The 14,967-nt window shown below is 37.4% G+C and overlaps 1 protein-coding gene across 1 annotated transcript; it reads left to right on the top strand.

Annotated features, from left to right (window-relative positions):
• LOC123263997 lies at positions 1-3,990 on the top strand. The gene has a single exon (XM_044727043.1). The coding sequence runs from the start codon at positions 1-3 to the stop codon at positions 3,988-3,990; it is 3,990 nt and encodes a 1,329-aa protein (XP_044582978.1).
• Positions 3,991-14,967: the final 10,977 nt, after the last annotated feature.

Here is a 14,967-nt window from a genome sequence, read left to right as displayed (position 1 = left end):
ATGTCCATCCATTTTGGATGCACCAACGAAACCAGCTTCACCGCAGTCTACATCTTCCGCACAGATCCGCTTTCCGCTCAAGTATTGCTAGCTACCGCTTTAGTCCAGGTCCGCCCACATCATGGTAATCCAATCACCGCCAGAGTGTTGATTGATCAAGGTTCAGAGCTCTCATTTATGAGACAGTCGCTCTTCAAGAAGCTTGGACAACCGCTACAGCGTGACATGGTCATGCTCAAGGGCATTGGCAATGTCTCCGCAGGAAGCTCACTAGGTGTGAGCACAATTGAGCTTCGTTCGCTGTATTCGACCGCATCAATGCATGTCAGCATGCATATTCTACCAACATTGACGGTAGATCTTCCATCGTTCGTGATCGCTGATCCGAAATGGCCGCATCTGGAGAATCTCCAACTAGCCGACCCGCAGTATCTACAGCCGCGTCCTGTAGACATTATTCTAGGTGCATCGCCAGCCGCACAGATCATGAACGCAGAGATTCAAAGAGGACCTCGCAATGCTCCGATCGCACAATCCACCACGCTTGGTTGGATTATTTATGGAGCTGTCACCGCTAAACCCGCTTCAACATCACACGCAGCATTACATGCGTCACTTGATACAGAATTACAAGACGCTATCGCTAAGTTTTGGGAACAGGAAGAAGTTCCATCAGGAAGTTCACCGCTCAACACCGCTGAAGAAGACGAATGTGAAATTCACTTTCGTCAAACGCATTATCGACAGCCTGATGGACGCTACGTAGTGAGATTACCGCTTAAGGCCCTTGAGAGTCAACTTGGCGACTCTATCAACGCAGCTATGGGGTCACTCCGCAGATTAATAACTCGCTTGTCGCGAGAAAGAGAATATTCTGACATGTATCGTGCATTCATGGCAGAATACATTCAGCTAGGACACATGGTACGAATACCAGTCAACGAATTGCCCGCAAACGCTTACTTCTTGCCTCACCATGGGGTATTGAAGCTTGATAGTACCACTACGAAGCTCCGCACAGTGTTCAATGGTTCCTGTGCAACATCTACAGGAATTTCATTGAACGACATTCTCCACGCAGGACCCAAAACGCAAATTGACATTTTTGATGTGATGTTGAGAATCCGTTGCAGCAGGATTCTATTCGCTACTGACATCACCAAGATGTTCAGACAGATTGAGGTCGACTCGCTTGATTGGCCGCTTCAGTGCATTCTCTGGATAAATGAGAATGACTTAATAGACGCTTACTGTCTCAAGACAGTCACATACGGAACCGCTAGTGCACCTTTTGACGCTGTACGTGTGCTTATCCAACTAGTAAAGGATGAAGGACACCGCTTTCCGCTAGCTGTTGCTCCAATGTTGAAAACACGCTACGTAGATGACATCTACGGTGGAGCAGACAATGAAGAAGACGCTATAGAGGTTGCAGTGCAAACAAAAGCACTGTGTGCAGCAGGCTGCTTCCCGCTTGCCAAATGGGCTAGCAATAGTCTAAAATTACTCGCTGAAGTCGCTCAAGAAAAGCAGCTAGATACACCTCTTAAAGAAATCAGTGATGCACCAGTAAAAGTCCTGGGCATGTACTGGAATTCACGCACTGACGCTCTCCAGTTCAAGTACACGCTACCGCAAGAGACGCCAAAGACAAAAAGAGCTATTTTGTCTGAAATCGCTAAGCTGTATGACCCGCTAGGACTTCTCGCACCAATAGTAGTCAAAGCCAAGATCTTCATGCAAGATCTGTGGTTAGATAGAGTGTCATGGGACGAACAACTGTCACCATCACTCATACACAAATGGACTGGATACCGCGATGATCTCCGCAACATAGAGTCAATCCGCATTCCACGCTGGAATAATATAGCACCCGGAGCAACTATGGAATTGCACGGGTTCTCAGACGCTTCGCAGAACGCTATGGCTGCCGCTGTGTATTTGAGAGTCACTGACGCTGATGGGAACACAAAAGTCTCACTTCTGTGTTCAAAAACGCAAGTAGCACCGCTGAAGACTATGACAATTCCACGCTTGGAATTATCAGCCGCATGGTTGTTAACACAACTGATACTTCATGTTAAAGAAGTTCAGTCACTTGGAAATGTCAGGATAAATCTCTGGACTGACTCCGCCGTGACTCTCGCATGGATTAAAAGTCCAGCAACCCGCTGGAAGACATTCGTCCGCAATAGAGTGGGAAAAATCCAAGAAACGCTTCGAGATGTCTCCTGGAAATTTATTCCAGGAAAACAAAACCCAGCTGACTGCGCTTCAAGAGGTATACCTACGCTAAAACTAAAGCAACACGCTCTCTGGTGGCATGGACCTACGTGGCTTCATGAACCAGAATCCTCTTGGCCCACTCTTGAGCCTCCAACCGACAACGCAACGCATCGAGAAGAACGCCAAGGTCTGACATTAGTAACTTGGAAAGCAGAAAATTGCCTTCTCCAACAATTACTATCGCATTACTCGCAGCTGTTTCCATTACTTAGGAAGCTCAGCATCTGGCATCGTGTCATCGACCGCTTCAAAAGAGTTCCACAATCTTCGCTGGCCTACCCGCTTACTCCATCAGACCTGGAGCGCGCTAAATTGACTTTGATTAAGTTCACTCAAGGACAATATTTCGCTAGAGAGATTCATACGTTTCAAGATGGTGATGATCTGCCAAAAAACAACAGCATCACTAAGCTGACTCCGTTCATCGACCATCAGGGGGTCCTGAGAGTCGGTGGCCGCTTAAAAAACGCATTATTGGACCCAGAAGAGAGGCATCCAGCAATACTGCCGAGACATTCACCGCTTACATCAATATTGATTGATGATTCGCACCGCAAAACGCTTCACGGAGGTACTCAGCTCACGCTCGCTGAATTACGCAAAGCTGTCTGGATCATTGGAGGCCGTGTTCCAGTCAGATCCTTTATTCTACGCTGTGTAATTTGCACGAGACATCGTGGAGAACGCGCTCAACAGCTGATGGGTCAACTACCTGCCGCACGAGTACAGCCAACTCGAGCCTTTTTGCATACAGGACTCGATTATGCTGGACCCATCACGCTAAAAACGTTTCAAGGACGTGGAGCAAAAACATACAAAGGCTGGATTGCTGTCTTTGTATGCATGTTCAGCTCAGCTGTTCATCTAGAGCTAGTCACTGACTACACCGCTGCCGCTTTCATCGCCGCTTATCGCCGCTTCACTAGTCGCCGAGGTATCTGCCACACGCTATATTCTGACTGTGGAACCAATTTCGTAGGAGCAGAAAAAGAGCTGAAACGACTATTCGCAGCAGGATCCCGCACATTACGAGAATTATCAAGTCTGATCGCGCAAGATGGCACGAACTGGAAATTCAATCCGCCTGGAGCTCCACATTTTGGAGGAAAATGGGAAGCCGCTGTGAAATCTATTAAATTTCACCTCCGAAGAACAATCGGAGACTCGCTATTGACGCTTGAGCAGTATTCGACGCTACTGGCTCAAATTGAAGCCATATTGAATTCCAGACCGCTTACACCGCTTAATGAAGATCCTGCTGACCTGGCTGTATTAACTCCAGGTCATTTCTTAATCGGACAGTCATTGACCGCAGTCCCAGAGCCATCGCTGACAGATTTACAACCTGCTCGGCTCTCGCACTGGGAACAAGTCCAGCAAATGGTGCAACATTTCTGGAAACGCTACTACCAGGACTGTATCCACCGCTACCAGGCCATTTCAAAGTGGCATCATCAACGCAACCAGATCAAAGTGGGTTCAGTTGTACTGATCACCACTGAGGATCTTCCGCCAACCAAGTGGCCATTAGCCAAAGTGATTGCTGTCCATCCAGGAGCAGATGGACAAATCCGCGTGGTAACTGTGAAGACAGTTAACACAGAGCTGGTACGCCCAATTACAAAGCTTTGTGTCTTGCCACTGACGCATGAAGAGGATGATCTTGTCGACGCAGCCGCCAACGCCGGGGAGAATGTTCAGTGAACAGGCCCACTTAGTGAGCACTACGTCACTGTGGGCTCCCCAAATTTACAATACGCACCTGACAAGCGCTCGTTCCCGCTAATTTTCACACGCTTGCGCCAATCGACCGCTCGATCACGCCACATGTATTGAATTTTACTATTGGCTATCGATGTCGACATCAATAGAACGAATTATTGATTGGCTGATCGCTCCGCTGACATGCGCAATCAGCCTTCTTCCCCAAGTCGACGAGGAAGAAGACGCATTATTATTATCTTTCGCTTCTACGCTTTCGCTGCATCAAGTCGCCATTAGTATTTCTTTACTTTCGTTTTTTGTTAATAAACCGCATTTCGCTTATTTTATAATTTAAATTGCTTAAATTAACCGCTAATAATTCGCTTTAATTTGTTATAGGTAAATTGTGTTAACAGTGCATTTATTTCACCGCTTTTTCAGTGCCGGCAAAGTGTTCAACCACGTGTCAACCGGCTTCGCTTTTGCAACCCACGCTGTAATTTACAAATCCGCTTTTATCTTAACAATCCGCTATTAAAAATATTAAATATTGAGTGTAATTAATGTAAATAAATTACTAGTGTTATTTTTGATAATAAATTACGCGTTTTAATTGAGATATCCAACCCTAAACCTGATCCCCGCTTTTCCGCTCTTTCTGTAATTATTCAAGTACCCACATCAATTTTTCATATATTTATATATATATATATATATATATATATATATATATATATATATATATATGTCGGAGATAATATCGAGCTGGGTTTTCCTAGAGATAGGGAAATTCCCAATATTTTAGTTTGTCTGTTAGTTTCAAGCAAAATTGTAAAGCATAGAATATTTAATAATTATTTATAACTTAAGCTGATTATAATTTTTATGGTTATGGCGATGGGCTTGAGTCCGGAGTGACAATGGTCACCAAACGTAGCCGAGGTCACAGGATAGAAGTAATAAGTATACAGTTAAAGATATCGACAGACAATGAGGGCTGTCGAAATATTTTTTGAGAGAAGTACTTAGGGTACTGAGACGAGTAGTTCTCGTTGAGCATTGATCAAGTAAAGACCGCATACATCCTGCTGACCCCGGATTCGTTCTCGGTCTCATTCCCCAGCGCTTTTACCTTGTATATTAATTATATTTGGATAATTAATCGTAGTATTGTTTATACAAGTTAGCGTATATTTTAATTATTCTAAATTAATAAATAATTGAATAAACGAATCCAATGGACTGTACTAACGCCCCTAATAATGCTTTTCCGACATCAGAAGTGGGATCAGAATCATTTGCTGCATTCTCCTCTGAGCAATTTAAAACTATTTTTGGAAATGCAAAGCAAAAGTCTTGTGAAGCTAATGAAGGCTATCACAAAACCGGCGTCACTGAATCGTAGTATTTTACTACCGAAATTTAACCCGGGAAATTCAAACACGGATTCGTTTACTTAGTGTGCGACAGTGAATGTGTGTTTGGTGGATTGTCTTCTGGGAGACAGTTTATTAATTATTGCAGCAATCGACGCTTTCAAAGGGATCTATTGAGTGGCGAATCAATTCCCGCACCGTGACAACTCTGCCAGGTTTTGTAATACATCGTGGTGAGTCGTTTTCATTTTGGTTTAATTCAGGAGCGGAATGCTCATTGGTTAAAGAAAGTATTGCGACTAGGATCGCAGGAAAAAGGAAAAATAATTTAACAATTCTGAAGGGTATTGGAAATGTTAGCGTGAACTGTACTATACAAATTTTGTTTTACATAACTATTAAAAGCCATAAGTTAAAGATACTTTTTCATACTATTGCACATGATTATTTAAAATGTGACATATTTATTAGTCGTAAAATTCTTGGGCAAGGATTTGATGTAAATATAACTTCAAATAATTTAACTTATCTAAAAGTAATCAGGTTAATGCGTGTAATAAACTCGAATCTATTAGTAAAATACATTTTAATGATATTGATATTGACGTAATTAGAGATGATAAAGAGAAACTTATTTTGATCTTAAAAGAATATACAGATTCATTTATTCAGGGGTTAATACTGGGGTACTTAAAATACGTTTAGTTGACCCTAATGTAACTGTACAGGCGACCGTATTGTCTTAGTATTGAGGAAAGGCAGGTAGTAAATGAAAGAGTAGATGAACTATTGAAAGCAAATGTTATAAGTACCAATCGTTCATCTTTTGCAAACCCTATATTATTGGTTAAAAAGAAAGATGTTTTGGATCATCTATATGTTGATTATCATTCATTAAATAATAATAATAATGAGTTATTTATTTAGCATTTGCTATATTCTTTACAATTATAATTCTCTATTTCTTTGGTACAAAAGTTTAAGGATATATTTTTTATAAATACATTGTTTTAGCTTGATTTTTCAATAATCTCTTAAATACATTAATTGATTTTGTTCTTTTATCATTTTCGGTAGTTCATTAAACCATACAAATTCTCGATATACTATAGATTTTTCTGCCGTCATTGTTCGTGTATGCTTAATTAAAAGTAAACTATTAAATGATAATACAATTAACGATAAATTTTTATTACCCCTTATTGCTGATCAGATAGCTCGAAATTCTAATGTAAAATATTTCACGTGGTGAGACATAGCTAGCAGATTCCACCAAGTCCCTGTTGAGACATAATCGATTGAACAAACGGTGTTCGTAACGTTTGATAGAAAATATGAATATTTGACCATGTCATTTGGCTTAAAGAACGCACCGTCTATCTTTTAACGCGCTGTTGTAAGATCCCTCGGATAATTTGCGTATACATACGTCATTGTGTATATGGATGGTATTATGATTATAGCTTCAACTATCGAGAAAGCGTTAGACAGACTTCAAAAATTAGTTGTTATTTTCATTAAATCCATATTCTCTTATAATTTTTCGAAATACTCGTTTCTCAAAACCCACAGGTAACGAAACCCTTATACCCTTATATACCCTCTGACCTCAGGTAGCAAAAGAAATATTGAATGGACTGAGGTACATGAAAGTATCCGTCAGAAAGTAATCTCTGTATTGACTAGTGAGCCTGTACTATTGATCTTCAATCCGAACTTTTCTATAGAGTTGCATACAGATGCTAGCTCTGAAGGCTATGGGGTTATATTAATGCAAAAATTTAATGGTTCAAATAGAGTTATCGAGTATTATAGCAAAGCTACTAGTTCAGCTGAGTCGCGATACCATTCATATGAATAGAGACTCTAGTTGTATTTAACGGAGTAAAGTTTTCCGCTATTATTTGCATGGCCGACTGTTCCTAGTAATTACGGATTGTAATTCGTTAAAAGCTTCTCAGAAAAAGGCTGACTTAACACCAAGGGTTCACCGTTGGTGGGATTTCTTACAGATTTTTAAATTTGATATCGTGTATAGAGAAGGTAAACGAATGGCTCACACTGATTTCTTTTCGCGTAATTCTATTACGGAACAATTGCGTAGCAATTCAGATAAAATTTTACAGGAACGCATAAATTTGACGGAAATTTCCAATCATTGGCTCCTTGTTGAGCAGCGGCGCGACCCAGAAATTAGTAAGATAATAATTGATTTATAAAATGATGAAATCGCGTCCGATCTTGTTAAAACCTATGAAGTACGGCAGGGATTATTCCACCGAAAAATCCATAGGCGAGGTAAAACATTATGTTTACCTATTGTTCCATGTGCTTTTAGGTGGTCGGTAATAAATCATGTGCACGAGTCAATTATGCACTTAGGATGGGAGAAAACACTTGACAAGGTTTGCGAGTATTATTAGTTTGAAGGAATTACGAAGTATGTTCGTAAATTCATTGATAACTGTTATACCTGTAAAGTTTCCAAGTCAAGCTCAAGGCAAAGTACAAGCAGGGCTTCATCCTATTCCTAAGACCAGCATCCCTTGGCATACAGTGCACATGGATATCACAGGTAAATTAACGGGTAAAAACGATTCAAAAGAGTACGTTGTCGTGTTGATAGATGCTTTTACTAAATTTGTTTTATTATACCATACTCGAAAAATAGATAGTGTCAATACTATTAAGGCTCTAAAAAATGCTATATCATTGTTTGGCCCACCGACCCGTATAACTGCAGATCAAAGTAGATGTTTCACAAGTAAAGAATTTCAAGAGTATTGTACCTCATAAAACTCAAAATTACATCTTGTAGCTACGGGTTCAAGTCAGGCTAATGGCCAGGTAGAATGCGTAATGAGTACCCTAAAAAGTATGTTTACTGCAGCCGAAACGAGTGTAAACTCTTGGCAAGCAGTTGTAAACGAAATTCAATTAGCAATTGTATAGTGTACTACAGTAGAGTGAGCAGCGTCTTTTTCTTGTGCTTTTTTGTTTGCTATTATTTCAGTTTGATTTTGTCTATTTTTTACTGTAGGGACAGTTTTTTGAACAGTAATTTTTCGGGAATATTTTTAACTATCAACTGTTATTGGGCATTAAGTAGTTCATTTGTTATTTGTGATCAATTTTAAATTAGTGCAATTTTGAGGTTGGACTTTGCAGTTGGCTTGTGGGACTCTGTCTGTTTGGTGCTGCCATCTGATTGACTTATAGGAAAGGTGTTGTATTCATTATGGCTTGTGTGTTGTGTTTTTCGGAGATATCAGACTCGGCACACTGCATTAAAGCAAACTGCCATCTTCACCACAAGTTTCATGTATCATGTGTTAAACTTAGATACAACTTTGGATCCGCAGCTGATGCTTTAGATGCGGTACATAAACAATGTCCTGCATGTTCAGAAACAAACTCAATGAATTTATTGACATCGATTGCTGTTCACTTGCCCAAGCTAAGTAAACTTGATAAATTGGATAACCTTGAAAAGTCAGCGCAAGATTTACACACAAAGGTAGATGATATTATTTCTAAGCAGGCTGCACTAGATGCTAAATTTAATAGTTTGGAGAAAAGAGTGAGCGAGCTTGAAAATAAAGGATTTTCAGGTGGCTCAAATAAGGAGGCTGAGAAGATTTCAAGGGCAGCAGATATTCTGCTTAATTGTAACTTCGAACAAAGAGCCCTCCAAATTGAGGCACAGGCTCTTGCGGATGAGATCTCAATTTCCGGTCTAGAAGAAGTGGCAGAGGAAAACCTAAAAGAAGTTGTAAATAACTTACTTGATGTTCTTGATGTACCTCGGGATGATTTCGGAGTCAAATATGTCAAAAGGATCGGTAAACCAGTTGAAGCTAGAACGAGGAATGCTAAGCAAAAACGCAGGGATGTTCTAATCAAGTTTGAATGTAAAGAAGCTGTGGATGTAATGATCAGGAAGTCCAAAGATGTAGTTATTAAAAATAATGATTTATTAGCCGAGGAAAATATCTCGCAGGACCCTGTTCGTCTTCATCGCCGTCATCCGCCTACTCTTTACAAATTTCGTTCGCAGGTATTAAAGGATTTTCCTAAGCTACTTCCAAAAAATGTGTGGATTACTGCAGCCTCAGTGTTTGTTAGAATCGATTCGGAGAAACCGCCGCTGAAGTTATTGCCATCTAATGGGATAGAGGTGCTCAAAAAGCACATTCGCTCGCGTCAATAACTTTCATTCACTCCATCATCACTATCGCTTGCTCAAGAACAAATCAGTCTGTCAACTTCCTCTTCTCAAGTTCCTCTCAGTGTTTGTCACGTTAATATTCGCTCATTAAACTGCAATTTCAATTTGTTTAAAGAATTCTTCAGGACGCACATCTTTGATATTATTGCCGTTAGTGAAACATGGTTAAATGCAAATATGTCAGATGCTCAATTTCATATGCCGTCATTTACGTTGCATAGGAATGACCGATGTCAAAGGAGTGGGGGAGGTGTTGCATTGTATGTCAGAGATTCACTTTCGTCGAAATTTATTATACTGCACCTCACAATCGACTTTTCCGGCTTTCCGTAAAGCATGTTTCGAGTTTTTGTTGAGCGAAGAGAATGCGTGATTTGACTATTGTCTTTAATAAATACTTTTATCTGATGATAGAGTGATATATTGATGTACTTACTATATGTATAATATACCAGTAATATTTGTAATACACTACTTTTGTTAATTAACATTCATTGTAATGTATTTTGGAAGGCCGCAAGGAGCTACGACTCCATGGCCTTTAAACAATAAATAATAATAATAATAATAATTAATTTTACTACTAATCGAGTTACTAAAGCTAGTCCGTTAGAATTGCTAATTGGCAGAGTAGTTAGACCTTTTGGTATGATAGTTGATCAAGACGATAAAGAAATTGATATCTCTGACGTACGACAAAAAGCGATTGATAACATAGAAGTTAATGAAAAATATGATAAGTTTAGATTTGATAAGAATAAAGCAAAGATAGTTCCATTTAAAGTAGGAGATTTGTATTAATTAAAAATGAAGAAAGACACCAAACAAAGCTTGATCCGAAGTTCAGAGGTCCATTCGTGGTGATCGAAATTCTCGACGGTAATTGTTATACCTTAAAGTCTTTAACGGGTAATAGAACATATAAATATTGTCATGAAAACTTAAGAAAAATGCCTGAATTCCATATTCCTATTGAATTGGATTTATTAGATGATCATGAAAGCGATGAGCATGAAGTTTCTCAGAAGTACTCTGAGACAGAGTCAGAAACCACCGGGGAAAGACTAGGCACTAATGGTAGTTGTTGAAAGTCGCATCACTTGCATCAGGCTGTAGATCACAATGGCAAATCAAGGTTGGTTTGGCAAGAGTATGATGGGCAGTAGATGATGTGGTGGCGATAAGAAAAGATTCTTCTTGAAGTCGCACCACTTGCTCCAAGCTGTAGGTCGTACAAGCAAATCTAGAGTGATTTGGCTAGGGTATGACAGGCCAGTTGGTGAAGTGGCGGGGACAAAAGAAATCTGTTGGCCGCACTATCTGCGCCAGTCTGTAGTCGCAACTGCAAACTCAGGGTAGTTTGAATCAATTTTGTTTATCAAAATTGTCAGGGCGCGAAGGCCAGCTGGTGAGATGGCGGGGGCCAGAGATGTTGTAAGCTGCACTACATGTGTCATACGTGGTTGACAATGTGGCGGGGGCTTGAGGTGTACATAGTTGGATTACTATGTGGGTACACAGTTTTGCTGTATGAAGTAAACAGTTGCAGACCATTGTGAGTGCTAAGGGTCTATACCTGGGGTGGTAGTGAATATAGCTTGCATGTTATCGCTGGAATAGACAATCATAGAAATTTTGAAAAGGCATCCTCAAGAAAACTAATTTTATTTGATTTGATAATCAAAAGTTTTTGTCACTTGAATTAGCCTCTGAACAAAGAAAAGTTATATCTTCAAAAAAAAAAAAAAAAAAAATATGACATGGCTTGTAATAAAATATTTAGATATGCACCCGAGGACGTGTGATCGTCAGGTTGGCCGTGTCGGAGATAATATCGAGCTGGGTTTTCCTAGAGATAGGGAAATTCCCAATATTTTAGTTTGTCTGTTAGTTTCAAGCAAAATTGTAAAGCATAGAATATTTAATAATTATTTATAACTTAAGCCGATTATAATTTTTATGGTTATGGCGATGGGCTTGAGTCCGGAGTGACAATGGTCACCAAACGTAGCCGAGGTCACAGGATAAAAGTAATAAGTATACAGTTAAAGATATCGACAGACAATGAGGGCTGTCGAAATATTTTTTGAGAGAAGAAGTACTTAGGGTACTGAGACGAGTAGTTCTCGTTGAGCATTGATCAAGTAAAGACCGCATACATCCTGCTGACCCCGGATTCGTTCTCGGTCTCATTCCCCAGCGCTTTTACCTTGTATATTAATTATATTTGGATAATTAATCGTAGTATTGTTTATACAAGTTAGCGTATATTTTAATTATTCTAAATTAATAAATAATTGAATAAACGAATCCAATGGACTGTACTAACGTCCCTAATAATGCTTTTCCGACATATATATTATATGTGTATATGGGTCATTCTCAGTTAAGACGTAAATTCGACGTCCACGGTGAAAAATCATCTTTTTTAAAAAAATTTATTTAAAAAAATGTAATTATCTCTTAAAACTCATGCTCATGTAAGTGGTCACTCAAATTCATTTCTTCATTTTATTTAATTTAGTCACAATTTTATCTCAAAGTCAAAAAATATCTCTTCCTTAACTTGTCCCCGGGCTGATTCTGTTTATGTATTAGTAATTTAAAGTGCTTAGAAATCAAATAGATTATTTAAATTATATATTTCAACAAAATAAATTAAATAAATTCTCGTAATCAAGCGAGTAAAATTGCATGATTTTTTTTTTTTTCTTAAAAAAAAGTTACGTTTAAGTTTGTCCCCCACATTTTGCGTCTTGTTCCCTGACATGTTTATTTTCTTGTAAAATCGACATTTGTTTATTGACTCGCGGGAATTGCAAGACCTTGAACGAACGTCGTTGAGTTTATACTTTGTAGTCAGCGCCACTCGAATTAGGTGCGCAGTCATTTTGTTATTTATTTCATTACTGACACTCTGTGGATACAGTTGAGAACGAGTGAATGGAGTCTCTCCCCTGGTAAATTTTATTTTAAAAATATTTATCTAAAAATTTTAATTCATTTGTATATTTACTTCTTGTTGTGTATAGATTCTAAGTTTTCTTGGTTATTTGCGTACAATAAATACATTTGTCATTACTTCTGTTTTTGTTACTAAAAAGTATCTCCCCTGTTTATATCTCCCCTGTCTTGTAAAGGCCAGGAGAAAGACACGATATCCAGAGGAAATATGAAAACTTCAAATTAGAATTTTTTTTACTGTTTTTTTTTATTGTTTAAAAGTTGCATATTGTTATTTAATTTAACGTATAAATATATTAACAATAAAGTTAATTGAAAAAACTCGATTATTATCGCGAGAAAAATTTTTTCTATATAATCATATATAATTGTATATAATCAAATATGATTATATATGGAATCACATATATAATTATATACAATCATATATAAGTATATATAATTATAAATAATCATACATGATTATAAATGGAATTGTATATGAGGTTATACATAATCATTTATAATTATATATGACTATATATAGAGCAATATACAGCCATGTAAGATTATATATAGTCCCATATATAATTATATATAATTAACATACACTACTCACACAAATTAAGGAAATAAAAAAAAAATGCAAATTTTTTTTAGATTTTCGACGGGCTGTATTTCAGCGGAAAATGATCGTGTCGCAAAAATAAAAAATGAATTTTAAAGCTCTGAGACTCTAGTTTTCAGATCTCGAGGTCAAATTTTTTTCGAAATTACGGTTTTAACATGATCCGAAGAAATAGAGCGAAAAAAATTTCCAAATTTTTGAATTATTTTTTTTCGCTCTACGGGCTCCGAAAAATTTTTTCAGACAAAGCGACCTTATGGAACAGATATCCTGTTTAATCAGCTTTAATTGCATTTTTTATTTAGCTTGATACGACCATTTGTTGCGGAGATATCCGAGATTAGACGAAAAAGGACGTTTATGTCTTTAACCATCAATATCTCTGCAACCAATAATCGCACAGCAAAAAAAAGGACAGTTTTGCAAACTGGAAGAAATTCCCACTGAAATCCTATAAACAATTTCAGAAAAAAAAATCTTATCAACGCACGGAGATCACCAAAGTTAAGCAGCATTGAGCAGGATTAATAATTGTATGGATGACCGCTGGTGTTATAGCCGTAAAATTATAACTAGATATTTTTTTTTTTGCATTTTAATTGGTTAGAGGGAATTGCGTAGGACCATATTAAATACTCTACCCATAAAATTAACCCAATAATTAATTAGATGTAATAAATATGTAATTAAATATTGTTATATATAATTATATATAGTTATATATAATTATATATGATTATATTTGGCCATTTTTCATATATAACCAATTTATATATAATTATATATAAATGTTTTTTCTCGGGATGTTTTTTTTACAGAACATGGCACCCGTAAACGAATTGGCACATAAAAAACTTCTTGAGAAAAAGCGTATTACAGAAAGATTGCGATACCAGAGAATTAAAAATGACCCAGATCTATATGCACAACAAAAAGTTAAAGAGCATTCAAAGTATCAACAAAAAAAAGAAAAAGGAATAATTAAGACTGTAGACAAAATGACTCCGCAAGAAAAAAGGCAAGCTCGAAAATTGTGGCGAGAAAAAGCAAAGAGACGGCGTCGTTTATTGCGGGAAAAATTGAATGGTTCCTCCGTTCCTGAGAAAAAAAAACCTGATAAACGAATACAAGTAGCACAGCTAAAATCATCTCGTGCGGGAAGAACTAGAAACCTAATAATCAAAACACAAGCAGTCGATATTACTAAACTTAAATCTCGAGTACAACGCTACAATAAACGTCTTATTATTATTAACTAATAATTAAGGATTGATATTAAAATTATAAAATGACTGAATAAAGTTAATACTTAAATAAAAAGTTGTTTTCTTTCATAAAATAACATTAAAATCCTTTCCCTGTTCTCAAAGTATCTTACTCTGTTTATCAAGTCTCTCCCCTGGATTGAGTATCTCCCCTGGTTTCTTATAAAACAAGATAAAATTAATACATTGACTGACCGCCTTGCAGACACGTTTAGAATGATTGTTTTGAACGAAACATTATAAAATTTAATTAAATTTTCAAATTTTTTATCGTGCCGCGTTTTATCAATAAGCGATTTATGTCTTAACTGAGAATGACCCATATATGAAAAATATATAAAAATGCATGTAGGTACTTAAATGAAAGCTCTTGATGAGTGTAACATCAGGATGAGCTTATATCTTTAATTTATTTATTTATTTATTTATTTATTAGGTTTAAATGCCAAGGCACAAAGCCGAATGGCAAAGATGATATACATAAAATTATAATTCACATAAGTACGTACCGCTAATATGTACATAATGGAAATAAAA

This window comes from Cotesia glomerata, linkage group LG4, assembly GCF_020080835.1.
Source record: "Cotesia glomerata isolate CgM1 linkage group LG4, MPM_Cglom_v2.3, whole genome shotgun sequence".
Lineage (NCBI taxonomy): Eukaryota > Metazoa > Arthropoda > Insecta > Hymenoptera > Braconidae > Cotesia > Cotesia glomerata.
The sequence above is the reverse complement of the archived record's forward strand: the minus strand, read 5'-3'. Positions and strand labels throughout refer to the sequence as shown.